Source organism: Mesocricetus auratus, unplaced genomic scaffold, assembly GCF_017639785.1.
Source record: "Mesocricetus auratus isolate SY011 unplaced genomic scaffold, BCM_Maur_2.0 Super-Scaffold_100004, whole genome shotgun sequence".
NCBI classification, from domain to species: domain Eukaryota; kingdom Metazoa; phylum Chordata; class Mammalia; order Rodentia; family Cricetidae; genus Mesocricetus; species Mesocricetus auratus.
Window position 1 is genome coordinate 18,844,596 of NW_024429189.1, and position 16,901 is coordinate 18,861,496.

The window sequence follows — 16,901 nt, forward strand, 5'->3', positions numbered from 1 at the left end:
ACCCCTACCTACCTACCTACCTACCCACCCTGCACATGTACAAGTTTTGGAGATTAAAGCAGGGCCTTATATATGCCAGGCTGGTGCTTTACCACTGGGCTACAGCCCTGTTACAAATTCTTAGATAGGAAATAACAGGTGTGATTAGAATTCAAGATTATTCTATTGAACCATGTGCTAAGCGAAAAGGGAGATTCAAGCTGGCTTAGTGGTGCATGGAGCTTGATAATTCTAAGGGCTCAGAGCTGCATTATCAATCAGACAGCTCTAAGTGTGTGCCAAGTTGTCTTACATGTCTCAAACCACTGGGGAAATGAATTATTATCTTTTCAGAGATAAGTTCAGATTAGTTTTTTCCCTATCCACCTTTCTGTGTGTCTCTGTCTGTCTGTCTCTCCCCGCACAACCTTGCTTTCATTCCCTTCCTTCTGCCTGCTGATCATGCCGTAAACTTCCAATAGGCATTAGGTAGACAATGAGTATTGTTGTGTCATTCCTCATCTTAGAAGAAAAGCACTGAATATTTAAGTCTTATATTATGGGGTTTTGTAGATGCCCTTTAGTAGACTGAAGAATTTCTCTTGTATTTTTTTAAACAGTTTTTTAAAATGCTTATTTTTATTTTATGTGTGTGGGTGTTTTGCCTACATCCGTGTTTGGGCATATCACATGTGTGCCTGCTGCCCACATATGTTAGCTCCCTAGAACTGGAGTTAGGAGTTAACAGACAGTTGTGAGCTGCCATATGGGTGCTGGGAACCAAACCTGGGACCTCTGGAAAAGCATCCAATACTCTTAACCATTGAACAGTCTCTCTAACCCCAGGTTTTTGTTTTTTTTTTCCTGAGTTTTGGGTTAGCTGTTGGTGCTTTTGTATGTGCTTTTTGTGTCTGTAAATATTACAGTTTTTCCCCCATTCTAAAAAAAATAGCATGGTGGATAATAGTCTATTTGAATATTTTCTTATTTGCTTGTTTAAACGCAAGGTCTTATAATAGCTCAAGTTGGCCTTAAGTTCAGTAAGTAACCCAAGCCAGTCTTGAATTCTGATTCCTCTGAGGTCATAGGTATGTGTACTACCATACTAAACTGCACCAATCCTTACATTCTTGAGATAAACCCCATTTATTTGTGTAATGGTTTTCAGTACATAGTGAATTCAGTTTGCTCAAATTTTTTTGTATTTGTTTTTTTCAGACCAAATCTCTGTGTAGCCCTGCTGTCCTGGAACTTGCTCTGTAGACCAGGTTGTCCTCAAAGTCAGAGATCTGCCTGCCTCTGCCTCCCAATTGCTAGGACTAAAGGCATGTACACTGACACCCCACAGATTGCTCAATGTTTGTTTTGAGTGATTTCATATGTTTACAGGGGATACTTGGTGCAAATTTCTTTTTTTATGATCTTCTTTGGTTTTAGTATCAGAGAAATACTGATTCATAGAATGGATTGGTGACATTTTCTTCTCTTCATAATTTTGAAAAAGTGAATAGAGTTGCTGTTGTTTCCACTTCAGCTATTTGTTTGAAAACATCCTCCAGGAAAGCCTTCCCCCATGAGTTTTCTTTTTGTGGGCTTTTAAAGTGTATTTCAGTCACACCAATGCCTGCAAAGTTATTTAGGTTATCTGTTTCTTCCTGAGCAAGCTTTGGCAGTTTGTTTCTTTCAAGAAATCTGTCCCTGAACTAACAGAGACCATAATGGGACAATGTGCAGAGTCAAAGATTTTGGAACACTCAGTCCTAAATCCCTTCCCTCAGGGCTCAAGAATCTCTGTGAAGAGGAGGCATCAAGTTTGTAAGCCAGAGGGTATGTATGACACCAAGGAAACTGTTGCAGACACAGTAGGACTGATGCACATATGAACTCAGACTGGCAACATGCACAGGGCCCACACATGCTTAAGACAGGCCAGGGCCCAGCTCTGAGAGGGCGAGTGAACACGGGCTCCCAGCCCTAACCAAAAAACTATCTCCAGTTGACAACCACTTGCAAAGGAAAAATGGTTTTTTTCCAATGGGATCTCACTGGGTATGTTAATCACACTTAAGAATAGATGCCTGACTGGGTGGTGGTGGCGCACGCCTTTAGTCCTTTACTCGGGAGGCAGAGGCAGGAGGATCTGTGTGAGTTCGAGGCCAGCCTGGTCTACAAAGCTACACAGAGAAACCCTGTCTCAAAAAATTAAAAAAGAAAAAAGAGTAGATGGCCAACACAAAACAAACTCAATGCTATTTTTGTAGACTTTTTGTCTTGTATTGCCTTGTTTGAATTTTTTTCCTTATTGGCTTGTATATTGTGCTTTCCAATTTTGTGTTTTTGTGGTTTCTTGTGTTTTTTCTTTTTATTATCTTCACCTGTTTTGTAAAGAGAGGAAGAAAGGGGGTGGAGTAAGGTGGGGAGGAGTTGGGGAAGAAGAAACTGTATTGCATGAAAACATTTTTTTTTCAGTAGGAAAAACATGGAAAAGAATGAAATAGAAAAAAGAAATTTGTCCCTGTTGGTTGATAGAACAATTTCTTGGCATTAAATTGATTAGATACATTAAATGATTGGCATTAAAATGATTGCTGTTACTGGTAGTTTGTATCTTCTTTCCTGTCTGATCTGTAAATCAGTTTTGTGGATTTCCTTTAGTGTCTACTTTTCCTTTCAAGGATTTTTTCTATTTTCAGTTTAACTGATTTTCACATTTATTTTTGACTATTTCCTTTCTTTTGCTTACTTTGTGTTTAATTTGTTCTTTTTCTACTGTCTTAAAGGTAAATGTTCAGGTTATTGGTTTGGTATATTTGTTTATTTAATTTCTTGTGTTTTGGGGGATTAAACAATGTTCTTCCAGTGAACTTCAGTCCAACATATTTAAACTTTTCACACAGGTGTGTAAGTAATTTTTCTTCATAAGTGTTGCTTTGCTGGTATTTTACTTATTTTCATGTAATTTTTAAATTGTGCGCGCACGCGTGTGTGTGTGTGGGGGGGTCGGAAACAAGTACAGAGGTCAAAGGACAACTTGTGGAAGTTGGTTATTTCATTCTATTTTGTAGGTCTTGGGAGTTTGCAGGTTATCAGCCATAGCAGCAAATGCTTTTACCTTCTGAGCATCTTAATGCCCCTTGTTTTGGTGTTTTTCAATTAAAAATATTTGCCAGTCTCCCTTTATTCTTTTTCTTTGATCCATAGTTAAAGAGTGTTGTTTGATTTCTAAGTATTTATTGGGGTCACAGAGATTTTTTTCTATCAATTTCTTACTTCCATTGTATCTTAGGAGACTTCGGTACTTATTTATAAGTGACCATTTAAACTTGCATTACGTTTACTAAAATATTCTGTATCCTTTTCAGGTGAGTTTTTGAAATGGGCTCACCATGTAGCTCATGTGTCCTTGAGCTTACTTGGGCTGGTTCAACTCCCCATATGTTAGGGACTTAGACATCTCCTTGACAGATGTCTCATGACTCTGGCATTTCAACATACTGAGGTCTCTCCTGCAACACCTAGGCTTTATTCTCATGGCTTCATGCAATGAATGACCTTGCAGGACCTCCTTCCAGAAACTCCAGAACTCCCACATGTTGTCTAGCATTAGTTCTCTGGAATCATGAAGAAAGTCATGACCTCCCTTCCCCTCTTTTATCTTTTATACTTCCAAAGCCATAATCACATAAATGACACGGCCAAGTTTGACTGCCAGCTTGGGGTGACCTCTTGTCCTCTTGGGTCATATTAGCAAGAGCTGTAGTGTGCTGTTATTTTCTAGGAGCTGAAACTCTTGGCCTTTTCCTTTCATAAGTTAGCTTATTTGCCTGGGCTCTTGCCCTGAGGGCACTTCCCTTTGTTCCAGTGCAGAGTGGCCTCTCCTTTCATGGCATCAGTCTCCTTAATGTTACAGTCTTTCTGGGCCTGTCTTCCAACTGTAACTTTAAGCTTCCTATTGCACTTTTTCTCTCCAAATTGTACAGTTTGTATTTCTTCCTGTCCCACTTGTTATATCTTCCTGCAGTTCTACACAAGAGTTATCAGTAATAACCATACCACTGATTAAACATATGTTCTCTTAAAACTACCAAAGAACTTATTTTTTAATTTTGCCTCAGAAAAGTTCTTAGGACAAGGACAGAAGGCTTCCAGATTCTTGCCAACATACCATATAAATGGATTCTACCCCAATTATTAATATTGTTCCCCTCTGAAACCTCTTCAGTAGGGTGTATACCATCTTGCTTCCAGACTTCTATTGGAACAACTACCTAAGTTTTACTTAAAGCACTGAACCACTTTAAATGCAACATCCTCAATTTGTCTCCCTCCCTCCCTCCCTCCCTCCCTCCCTCCCTCCCTCCCTCCCTCCCTCCCAGTTTTTTGAGACAGGTTTTCTCTGTTTAGCCCTGACTCTGAAGACCAAGCTGGCATTGAACTCATAGACACTCATTGCTTCTACCTCCCAAGTGCTGTGATTAAAGGCGTGAGCCACCACCCATATAGATTTGGCACTTTAAAAATTATTTTATCCCATTGAATTTTATTTTACTGGGTGATAGGTTTTTTTTGTATTCTCATGAATGTTCTTAACATTTGTTTGGGGGATGTAGTTAAGATATCTGGAAACAGTTCAATACTTTTTTGCTCTATTAATTTGTTAAGGATTCTGAATCTGCTGTTTTCCCACCTCCCTTAAGTTCTTTCTTCCTCTCGAGGTTCCCTGTCTAGTTTCATGATCTATAAACACATATATAAGTACAAACACATACTTAAATTTATTGTCTGCTCATCTTTGGGAGAAAATGTGATGTGTCTTTCAGTGTCTCATTTTGTGTAGCATTAATTTGTTCCAGTTGGCTGAAGGTGATTTTAATTCACTTCTGGGCTCAAAATCAGATTTAAAATGTACTAGAATTGCAAGTTTAATTAGAATAGGAAAATGTTTCTAGAGTTTTGTTTTTCTTTTTTGTCTTTCTTCATCTGTTCCTTTCTTTGATTTTGGGAGAAACTGGTACGTGCATGTGAATAGTTTAAGCTTTGGTGCTGTCTGCTTTTTGTAATATCTCCCCTTTGAGATAATGTAGAAAACATTGAAAAACTTACAGGAGGACACTAGGAACCAAGTACATTGCCTGATATGTCACTATATTTCCCTTCAGGTCTTGTCTTCTCTTTTCTGTGTTTCTTTTCAATACCTCATCCACACATATTATCCTCTCATTCTATTCCCATTACTATTTATTGAGATTATGCCGGGTATATGACTTGGTTTCTTACTTTTTCTACTTAATGCATAATCATTTAAATAAGTCTTTAAATTAAGCCAGAGGTGTACTTGGGAGGCAGAAGTAGGTGGATCTGGGTAAGTTCCAGTCTATCCTGTTCTACACAGCAAGTTCCAGACCACCTGTGACTACATAATGAGACCTTCTCTCAAAAAAGAAGTCCTTAAGTTTTTCAAAAAGTGTAAATGGCAGTGTAACAATCCATGTGGATTGCTAAAATAGAATTACTCTAAACTGTAGGTCATTTCTAGTTATAATAATTTTTAAAAAATTATAAGTTAACTTAAAGCCTATTAAGGTAAAATAATAGTACCCTTTGTTTCTTCATTTCTGTTTTGTTCACTTCACAGATTTCTTTTTTCTAGATCTTGAAGTTTATAGAATACATTGAACATGGTAAATATATTTATTTCTGTAGAGGTCTATGTTTTAATAATGATTATATCACTGTAAACACTGTATCAATCATGGTTATGTTATATGCAAGATCATTTTATTCCATTTTTTAGTATGCATGCTTTTTTTTTTACACTAATTAGAAACTCAAATAAAATGGTGACTAGAAATAGTGAGGGTTGAAGTGTTCAACTTGTACTGGCCTTGGTCACATAATGTGATGTTATAGGTGAATTTTCTGTAGTTGCTTATATTCTTTCAAATTGAGGAAGTTCCTATCTGGGCAGTTTTAAATATAGATGAATTACTGAATGGTTTTAAAAAATACTAAGCACTTTAATCTTTATAGTCCTTTTTGCTTTTGTTAAAATTGTATTATTTTTGTTATCATGCTTTTTCTATAAAAGTATGCAACATCCCTTATGTTATTCAGTGAAATATTCTGAGAACTTTAATAAGCTATATGATTTCCACAGCAGTCTTAAGACTGTTAACGGTCTCACAGTGTGGTTTTTGTTGTTGTTTGGTTTGTCCTTCTTGTCCATTGATATTATTGAAAGTTTATCAGATACAGCAGAAGGTTTTTGGCTATCATTTCTTCAAATAAGGTCCTTGTTGCTTTTTCTTTCCTGCTTCCTTAATTTTCTTTAAAATGTATATTTTCCCACTTGACTGTTTCCCGTTAGAATTGGATTTTTTTCCATTTTCATTCTTTTTTGTATCTTTCCCTCTTTTTTTTTTAGAAATTCATTAATTTTTTTATTTTTTTATTATTCTTTTTTTTTTAAATTTAGATAAGAAACAAGGTTGCTTCACAAGTCAGTTCCAGGTCCCTCTCCCTTTCCCTCCCCTCCTCCCGTGCCCTCCCCCCATCCCCCCCGTTATCCCCTCGTTCCCCCAGGGAGGATGAGGCCCTCCATGGGGGTGTCCATAGTCTGTCATTTCATATAGGGCAGGGCCTAGACCCTTCCCCAAGAGTTCAGGGTGAGAGTGCACCTCACATTGTTCTATGGGAGTCCAAAGTCCGTGTGTATACTTGGGATCTGCTGCCCAAGGCTCAATAGATTACCTAGGCCTCCTCACTGACACCCAGATTCAGGGGGTCTTGATCAGTCCCATGTATCTTTCCCTCTTAATAGCTTCATGATACCTGTCTTCTGAGTTCATAGATTGTTCTGGTTGGTTAAGTCTGTTATGAATGTCTTTTAAGTTTTCAATTCAGTTATTTTTTTTTTCTTAAAGCTCCAAGGTTCTTTTTGGTGTTCTAATTACTTTTCTGTTGTCTTGATGAAATATACTGACCAAAAGCAACTTGTTGGGGAAAGTGTTTACTTCAGTCATCTAGGGAAGTCAAGGAAGGAACTTAAGCAGAGACCATGGAGTAGCTGCTTACAGGCTGCTTCTGGCGTCTTCAGATGTCTTCCTTATGAAACACAGGACCAACTTCCCTAGGGTGGTGTCTCCCACAGTGGCCTATGTCCTTTGCCATGAATTAGAAATCAAGATAATGCTCCACAAGCATTCCTTCTGGCCAGTCTAACAGAGACAGTTCTGTTGTGATTCCCTGTTCCTGGGTAACTCTAGGTTTGTGTCCGTTGGCAGCGGGAACTGACTATTCTGGTGTTTTATTATAATTTTTCTTTGAAATATAACTTTGATATTTTATATAGGCTGGCCTTGAGCTCCCCCTTGCCTCCATGTATTGGAATTTTAAGTGTGTCACTAGGCCTAGTTTTCATTTTTTTTAATAGTAATTTTCATCATTTCCCCTGATACTATCCTTTTGTATATCCCTTGCCTTTTCCTAATTTATTTCCCTATGTGCGTTCTCTTGTAGTGCATCAATTGCCAAGGCAATGCCTTTAAAATTCTTCAAGAAGTAGTTTATAAATTTCTGTTTCTTCAGTTTTTTTCCCCTCCTTGATTTGTTGATTCATTTGCTTTCTTTCTTAGGCCATACTTCCCAGATATTTTATACCTTTTTTTTTCCCTTCTGTCATTGGAACATTTGAGAAAGCAGCCACCTCTTGGGGGACTCACTTGGCTTTCTCCCGGTGACACTCACCTTGCTAACTTGAAGGAATTCTTGAAATGTCATTCTTTTCATCTGCCTGGGGAACTATAAGCTTTGAGCTGGGTTCTGAAGACCTTTTGGACCATGAAATCACTCTTATGTAGATGAAAATAGTTTGGGTTTACTGTCCCTTCATTTTGCTCCCTAATAGTCTTATTTGGTGTGTAATGTTATTATTTTTTATTTCAAGATTTCTTGGAATATGTTTTGTTGTTCACTTTGTTCTTATTTTTTAAAAGACAGGATCCTGCTGTATAATCCAGGCTGACCGTGAATTTTAGGTCCTTCTGCTTCTGCCTCTTAAATATTAGGATTACTGTAGTCATGCTCCAGTATTCGTATTCTCAGATCTTTCTTTGTTGTTATTTTGAAACAGTTTTTGCTATGTAGCTCAGACTAGCCTCAAACATCTGATCTTCCTACCTCTACCTCCTTGTTGCTGGGATTATCTATAGGCATAGACCACCACACCTAGCTCTTGGGAATACAGTTTTATATATTAGTTCTATAGGATGCATTTATTCAAACTGAGATGTCATATGATGTTTTGTTTTGTTTAACTAGGGAGTGATCTGGCGTCACTGGATTTATGCAGTTCATCATTGCCCAAAATGTCATCATCATATGGGATATAGCTGCATTTAACTAAGTTAGGGGCATTCTTTTTTCACCTTCATCTCAGGAATAACAAGAGTTCATCAGTGTGGGTAGAGTTGAATGATGTTTTCTGGGTTTAAAATTAATAAATAGATTTACTAAGTTTTCTTTCATTTCATTTTTGTAGAGTCAGCTTCCCCCATTTATGTATAATAGTGTGTTTTTTTTTCTTTTTAAATTAGAGCTTTTGTCATTCTAATTATTGTTGCTAGCATTTCAAAATGCAATTGTCTGATCTTCAATAGGTCAGGTAGGCTCAGTTTTTATCCCCCTTTATAGGAATTTGTGTCCTGCCTGTGGTCTTGAGCATCAATATGTTAGTTTACAGAAATTTACTTCAGTGTTGGGTGCTGATCCTTTGTTTCCTTTGTCTTTGTGGTTTAAAAGGTGTTTAGTTGTCTACTAGTAACTTCATAGTAGCCAAGTGTAAGTGGCCTGTCGTTTGCTTTTACTTCTGATGGGGTTGCCTATGTACTTTTAAACTGTGACAAATAACCTTTGACTTTATGTACAGCCTCTTTACATTCATTGAGTAAATTCTGAAAGCCAACAAGCTGGGCTGTGAGTATTGTAAGAGTCAACAGCGGGGGGCTGGAGAGATGGCTCAGAGGTAAAGAGCACTGGATGCTCTTCCAGAGGTCCTGAGTTCAATTCCTAGCAACCACACGGTGGTTTACAACCATCTGTAATGAATTAATAATAAATAAAATCTTTTTAAAAAAGTCAACAGAGGGATTTAAATTTCAGTCCTGATTTCTACTGAACAACCATAGAACCTTAGCTTATACTGCCCCAAAAGAAAAAATAAAAAAGTTGTGGTACTATGTATGACTAAAAGTCATAGATTATTTAATTTGTTTGCTTTTCATAGCTTATATGTAATTCCATGCTTTACTAGGGAAAATGATATATCTTTATGAAAACACAAAATATTTAGGTACAATTATAGTAATAGCTCGTTTTATTTTTTAATTTTACTTATTGTAACTGTGTTTATGGTGTGTATGTGCGTGTATATATTTCATGGTGCCCCTGTGGAGATCAAAGGATCACTTGAAATCAGTTTTCTATTTCCATCTTTATGGGGGTTCCAGGGATCAAAGTCAGGTCCTCAGGTTTGGTGGCAAAGTTCTGTAACTTGCTGAGCCACCTCACTGGTACTTTTTAACTCTAATGTGGTGGTGATGGATTTGAAACAAGGCTTCATGTATGTCAGTAGCTAGCTCAGGCCTTGATGACCTTGAACTTGTAAGCCTGCTGATGGTGCAGCAGGCCTGTTGGGTAGTGCCTGGGTTAGGAGGTGCCTTGGTATGATAATCAGCTAGTGCTCTACTGTCTGAGCACAGTCCCAACAAGCATGGTTTTGTTTTGTTTTGTTTTGGTTTTTGGGTTTTTTATTAGATTACAGTTTATAGAGAGGTGTGCATGTGTGGGTTCACATACTTGTACAACCTGCTGGTGGAGGTCAGAGAACAACTTTTGGGAGCAGGGGTTTTCTCCTTCTAGTGTGTGGATCCCAGGCAAATTCAGGTCATCCAGCCTGTTGTTAGCCACTTTACCTGCTGACCTCTCTCTAAGGCCCCAGGGATGCCCTTTTAAAGGAAAGATCAGATAATGCTATTTTAGCTACTTTGATGACCAAGTAACCCATCAAAATATAATGCAGCATATAACAAGAACCTGACATTATCCCTGTTTACTCTTCTGCCCCCAAAGACGAAGCAAACTTCAGTGCCTTTTAGGAGGTACTCTCTTGCTATTTAAAATCTGAGACTATGTTTACTAGCTGAAACACAGACCTCTAGAAATCTGATTATTGAAAAAGTTTCAAAGATTTATTTTATGTGTACAAGTGCTTGGTGCCTCTGTGTGTGTGTGTGTGTGTGTGTGTGTGTGTGTGTGTGTGTGTGTGTGTGTGCGCGCGCGCGCGCGCGTGCGTTCACGCTCCATGGAAGTCTGCTGCCCACAAACTCAGAAGAGAGCATCAGATTCCTGGAACAAGAGTTCTGGATGGTTGTGAGCCACTATGTGGGTGCAAACCCAGATCCTCCAAGAACTCAAGTGCCAATAACCATTGAGCCATCTCTCCAGCTGCTCTGCCTTACAATCTGATGAAGGAAATGATATCTGACCATTTATTTTTAGAGACAAATTTGGTCTCCAAGTTAAAATAGGAGAGTGTCGTTTTCTTGTTTTTCAATTTTTGGCTACAGCTCTGTCATCTGCTAATCTGCTAATAAAATAACTTCTGGTCAACTTTAATAGTTTTCATTTAGAACTGTAAATAGATTAGTAAACAAGTGATTTCAAGCAGGAGGTTCTTTGTTCGCCAAATTAAATAAATGTCTTAATTTTTATGAATTAACATGAAACCCTTATCTCTTAAAATGTTTTGATTTTTTTTTTTTTGGTTTTTTTACGAGACAGGGTTTCTCTGTATTGTTTTGGAGGCTGTCGGTCCAGCCTGGCCTCGAACTCACAGAGATCTGCCTGCCTCTGCCTCCCAAGTGCTGGGATTAAAGGCGTGCGCCACCACCGCCTGGCATGTTTTGATAATTTTAATACTTTAAAATTTGATAATATTAACACTTTAAAATGTTTTATACTTGGAGGAAAGTGACTTTTATAATAGAAGAATCCAGATTTTAAAGCATATTACCATTTAACCTAGATTCCTTTTATTACTACCCATGTCTGTAAACTGTTAGTGTATCTCATTTCTGCTATAACAAATGCCCTCATCTTGTGAGGATGAAATAGTCAAACAACACTTTAATTAGAGTCCTGTTTCTTTCATATGCATGTAATTTATCTATAAGCAAACCACTTGTTTCTTGAATCTCAAGATTATTGTGATTTTGTGATTGTGGATGGTCTTAAGAGCTAGAAAACACTGTGTAGCTATAAGGGAGACGTTGCCTGTAGGTCTGACTTTCTGTGAGCAGCGAGGTGAGTTATTCAGCAAGGTTATGGCAAAATATAGCCTTAGGTATTAGAAATTATTTATCCAAAGATTTGCTTCTTAGTTCCAGAATGCTATTTGTGTTTTTTTATATGATCCTCATAATTGTTTAGTTGACTCAAATTTCTACCACTAATATGTTTTAAATTTATAGTATAGTATTAGTTATTAATATATGAAAAAATGTAATTGGTGAACTTGGGATCCTATTCTTTAGCAAAGCACATTGAAAGTGTAGAAGAAACTAATCCTGTCCTCAGCTACCTATCTTTTGTTACTAGGTTGGGTCTTCATCCATTTTGTTCATGTTGTTTTTGCTAGGTAGGTTATTTCTTCTTTTGCTTTGTCAAATCATCAGTCTTCCTAAGGGTCTCAAATTAGATTTTATATCTTTGGGCATCTTTTCCTGTTATCTGGAAACAGTGCTTTGATTATTTAAAGGAGACATACTTGTGAGGTTCAAACTTGTATACCTGAGTGTTTCACCTCTACCAAATAAGCTTCTTAATAGCAGAGGTTGTACTCCTTCACACTCAGAATTTTGAATGACAAGATATTATCAGTGTCTAACAGGTACACTTAAACTTGTTGAAAAGGATGACTTATGATAAATACTTTTAAATTTATTTTATCATCTGCTGATCTTTGAAGCTCATTTTTTTGCATGTGTATGTATGTGTGTATTCCGTGTGTGGATATTTGAACATGTGTGAGAAGCTTAACTAGAACTTAAGGTCATACAATATTTACGTTAAATTGATCAATGCTTTCACATAGAATGGAACAGCAGAAGAATGGAGGGTAGTGGAGAGAAGATGAGTAGTCTCAACTGTATATTCCAGACCTGGATAAAGAACGAGAGTGATGAGTGAGTCTGATAGGAAAGTGGAGAGGTTGAGAAGCTGAAGCTTTTCTTACAAGTGAGGAACAAACTGTTGATAACAGATGGAGGTATGTGTGTAATCAAGATTTGAAAGTGGAAGTTGTTTGTCTTCAGGAGAGGGCCAGGATTGTAAGAGGCAAAGGTGGGTAGAAGGATGCAGAGACAATGGTAGGAGTTGTGTGATTTGGGGGAAGGATGCTTAGGGACAGACATGCTGATGGAATGAGAGGTTGGACTAGTTGAGAAGACACGTATTTATGAGGCTCAGAAAATGAGACAGTAGTAGGTGGTAGTTAATCTGCCTTCCTTTATTCCAGTATGATGTAGAAGCTCTGTGAGCATGGTAGCTCATTATAAGCAGTAAGACCTTATCAGAACATTTATGGTATTGTGTAGGGGTGAGTCCACAAAACTCTTCACGCCCACAAGGGCGGAGATGGGGAAATTTAGCACAGGTGAAGATAAAAGGAAGTGAAAGAAAAAAGGAAGCTGTCTTTTCCTCTGGAAGCCTGCCACACTTTCTGCCCCCCCCCCAGGTTGTATGTAAATAAATATAGTATATTCCATATTGCATTGACCTCCCGTCTCAGCTGGTGTCAGGAGAGAAAGCCTAAGCCTTCAAAATGGTAGGAGTGGGAGCTTAATGCTGTGATTGACAAAGATATACATATATGTTACTGAAATATTATAGGATAACAGTCTTTCTCCATTATTTTCTGATATTTAATTTTTTTAAAGTGTAATTTTTTAAATGTATACTTTTTAGTCATGAAAGTTTTTTTTTCTTTAAAGCAACAAAGCTATTGGGCTATCTGGCATTGTATTAAGAAACAAATGACACTGGGTAGTGGTGCCACACGCCTTAAATCCCAGTACTTGGGAAGCAGAGACAGGTGGATCTCTGTGTTTGAGGCTAGCCTGGTGTACAAAGTGAGTTCCAGGACAGTCAGGGCTACACAGAGAAACCCTGTCTGGAAAATAAAAAAACTCGAAGGAAACATGACTCACTCAGTAGGGGCTGGAGAAATGGCTAAGTGGTTAGGAACACTTGTTACTCTTGCGGAGGACCTGGATTCCATGCCCAACACCCACATGGTGGCTCATGGTCACTTGTAATTCCACTTCCAGAGGTTACAGACATCAGTGAGCCACATTGTGGGTGCTGGGAACTGAACAATGGTGTTCTGTAATAGCAGTGCTCTTAACTGCTGAGCCATTTCTCCAGCCCCACATAAATTTTCTTGATTTTCTTGCTATACAGTGATATTTCATTAAGCATGAGTTTTTGGATGGCAGTTGCATTATGGTCTATTAATTTTACAGGTCCCTCTGTTTGCCTCCTATCACCAGGGCACCATCATTAACTAACTGTACCATAATTTTGAGAATGAACAAAGAAAATTGCTTTAGCCTACTTTACTGCTTTGTAGTAATCTCTTGATTTAGTTGTGTCCTGTTCATCATCAGTACCTCGCATAAAAGTGGTAGTAGCCCAAACCGTATTTGTACCATCAGTGCTACCATCATCACCAAAATAGTCAGTGTAAGCAGCTCTGTGTTCCTGTTCCCCTTGGTTTTAGGCTAGTGAGACAGACTGACGTTAGAAATGCCTTCCTATTTCTTCAGGGTGTATTATGTCTACTACACTTTTGAAAGCACTGTTTAATAACTCTACTATCAGTGTAAATGGCTTTGATTTTTTTTCTTTTAGTAGGTTACCACATAGCTTTCTTTTGTAGTGCATCTGAGTTATTTATTTTTAGTTCTAACATTTTGTCCTTATGTTACAGTCTTTGATACTCACTAAATTTGGCAACTTTCTTTTGCATGTAATGTCTCTTCAAATCATATTTTTCAAAAACTTTTATAGATTCCCTAAAGTACAGGGCCTTCCTATGTGCTCTGACATATTACTCATCGGACACTGAATATTCTTTTTCATCTGTATGCTTCCTTTTGGACACTTTCCTTCTCTTTTCAGCTATTGTAGAAGCCATGCTAGAACTTAAAAGGTAAATAATATCTAAGGGAGCGTATGTTTTTATTATGAAGATTGACAGAAAAGCAAAAAACAAGATTTGAACCCTTCCACATGTCAGCTGCCAATGTAGCTCACATGGGTTGCCAGCTCACAAAGTGCAGCAAGTGATATTTGAAGCATGACCAAGGTGTGGAGGTACCTTATAATCAAATATAAGCACTTACCTGCCTTTTGAATAACATTAAACACCTATCATTTGTAATGGTAGGCTAAAGTATTATTGATACTTGCTACATTTCACTTACCAATCTGCCACAAGCACATGTAATGTCTGATGATGTAAATTGGATTATGCTTAGAATGTGACACTAAAAAGGTACACACCACCTTCAAACTGAAGCCGTGTATATTTTCAACAAATAGAGACTATTGTTTCAACAAATGAGACTATAACATTTATTTTCCATAAAACTATGATGGTGTTTAATCTACAACGTTCATGGTTGAGAACCACTCAATTGAATTATTAAAAATTATCAAAATCTCATGATGTTTTAAGTAAACTTATGATTTTGTGTTGGGTCACATTCATAGTATCTTGCCTGTTGAGGGGAATAGGCAAGATATTCCTATTGCTATAAGGGGAATAAGCATAGTAGGACATTTCAGAGGCTATTGATGAGAAGTGATTAGAATTAGAACCTGTGTATACTTTATAGGAACTTTTTAATGTTTAGTAAATATTTCCTCCCATGCTTATTTTGTTGGACGTAATTTCATCTACATATTTTAACTATTCAGAATGTTGTACTGATTGCGTTTCAAGTGTAGAAGATACTTAAATTTTAATACAAATTTACTTCCTATGGCTTAAATATTTTTTTCTTGATCTGGTAATGGTGACAAATACCTAAATTTATTTTGCAAACAAGATATAGACTTATAATGGGAATATTAAAATTCTAGGTTATAAACATGTATATGGGTTTGTCTTTTTAAAACTATTGTTATGAAGTTGTGATACTAAGTCACAGTTGTTAAGAGAGAATGATGGTAATGCTTTCTTGGGTATGTAGAAAAAAGCTGCAATGATTTATCAAAGGGGAACATTAATAATTGATTTTTTTGCAGTTGTTAATTAACCAATTAGCTTTTAAATAGAATTATGCATTGAGTTAATATTACCAACACAACTTACGTTGCCTACTTTACATTTTCCAGGAACATCACTTACAACGAGCTATTTCAGCGCAGCAAGTATTTAGAGAAAAAAAAGAGAGCATGGTCATTCCAGTTCCTGAGGCAGAGAGCAACGTCAACTATTACAATCGCTTGTACAAAGGGGAGTTTAAACAGCCCAAACAGTTCATTCACATTCAGCGTAAGTTTGCTAATTGATTGTTTTCTGTTTGTAGTTTTAAATTATCAGCCTCTGAAAATCGTTTATACTGTCTAAGGTTTTAAGCTTTCAATTCTATACTCTAATTAGTAGAATGCTAAATATTAGAGGTTTAAATCTGTTATATTTTCATTTGAGCTTGAAGGACACTTTGAATTTTAGTAATATTTGAACCCTGTAATGTTTATACACACTATAGGATTTTATAGAACACAGTTTATTATACAGCTAAAAACATGGTGGGCTACAATATTCAATAAGATTTATTGTTAAAAAGCCAGTGTCTCACTAGTAGGGCTGTATCTTTAGAAAAGTTCAAAATAACATCATTCATTTAAATTTTATAAACTCTTAATTCTAATTTTTAAACTATTCTTGTTTTCTTCCACTGTTAGTACATAAGTGGTCATCATCTTTAACCTTAATGTTATTTTGATGATCTCCTAATTGTAGCATTTACTACCATCCTTACGCTATTCTGTCTGCTCTATAAAGTCTGCCTTGGGCCAGAGTGATCTTCAAACATTTCAGTATGATCTAGTCACGTTCTTGATTAAAATCCTGTTGTTCCTTATTGTGAATATTATGCACATACGTCATTGCTTTCACATCTTGTCAGAATTGTTAACATGTTTTACATGTGGACTTACCTCTCTGACTATTCTTGGGTATGTGGACTAGAGATATATATTTTGATAGCCCCAGGATTTAGATATGAGGTTCTGTTGATGCCCGGCAGGTACTGAACCCTTGCCACACACATCCTCCCAGTGATGCACATTTTAATAAAGTCCCCTGGATAATCATGAAATGCCACCATACTTAAGATTATTTTTTTCATTGACCCTAAGATGTCCATCTGTGGTTTTTCATCTTTAAAATGAGTTTTCGTCTTCAATTGCCAGTGCCCCTGACTGACGTTTGCCCTTCGAAAGAGAACCCTCGTGTACTTCTGAGACACGGTGGGTTAAGTATACTAGATTTCAACTTCATGATTAGGTTTTTTTTTTATTAGATTTTTGAAAGAAAGCCTTAAAATTTAAATATAACTTCTTGCAAACCCAAGGAATACAAAGAATTTTAGAAAATGTCACTAAATTTTTACTTTCATTCTTACTAAAAGATTTGTAAGTATCTCATTTACCTAACCAGGTGAAAAAAATCACATTGGTTAGCATTGGCTAACATTTCCTTCTGAGACTGTGGGTTTGCTTGACTGGAGGAAAGGTAAGGTCTTCTTGTGATAGAACTCATGCACCTATAATTGTGGCTACCCATTTCAGAA

The 16,901-nt window shown here is 37.0% G+C and overlaps 1 protein-coding gene across 2 annotated transcripts in view; it reads left to right on the plus strand.

Moving 5' to 3' along the window:
* Epc2 (enhancer of polycomb homolog 2) overlaps positions 1-16,901 on the plus strand; it is a 101,641-nt gene that overhangs the window by 18,479 nt on the left and 66,261 nt on the right. For both annotated transcript variants that reach the window (XM_040745314.1, XM_040745315.1), the window contains exon 2: positions 15,439-15,598. In XM_040745314.1, the coding sequence (XP_040601248.1) occupies positions 15,439-15,598 (160 nt within the window). The remainder of the gene's footprint in view (positions 1-15,438; positions 15,599-16,901) is intronic.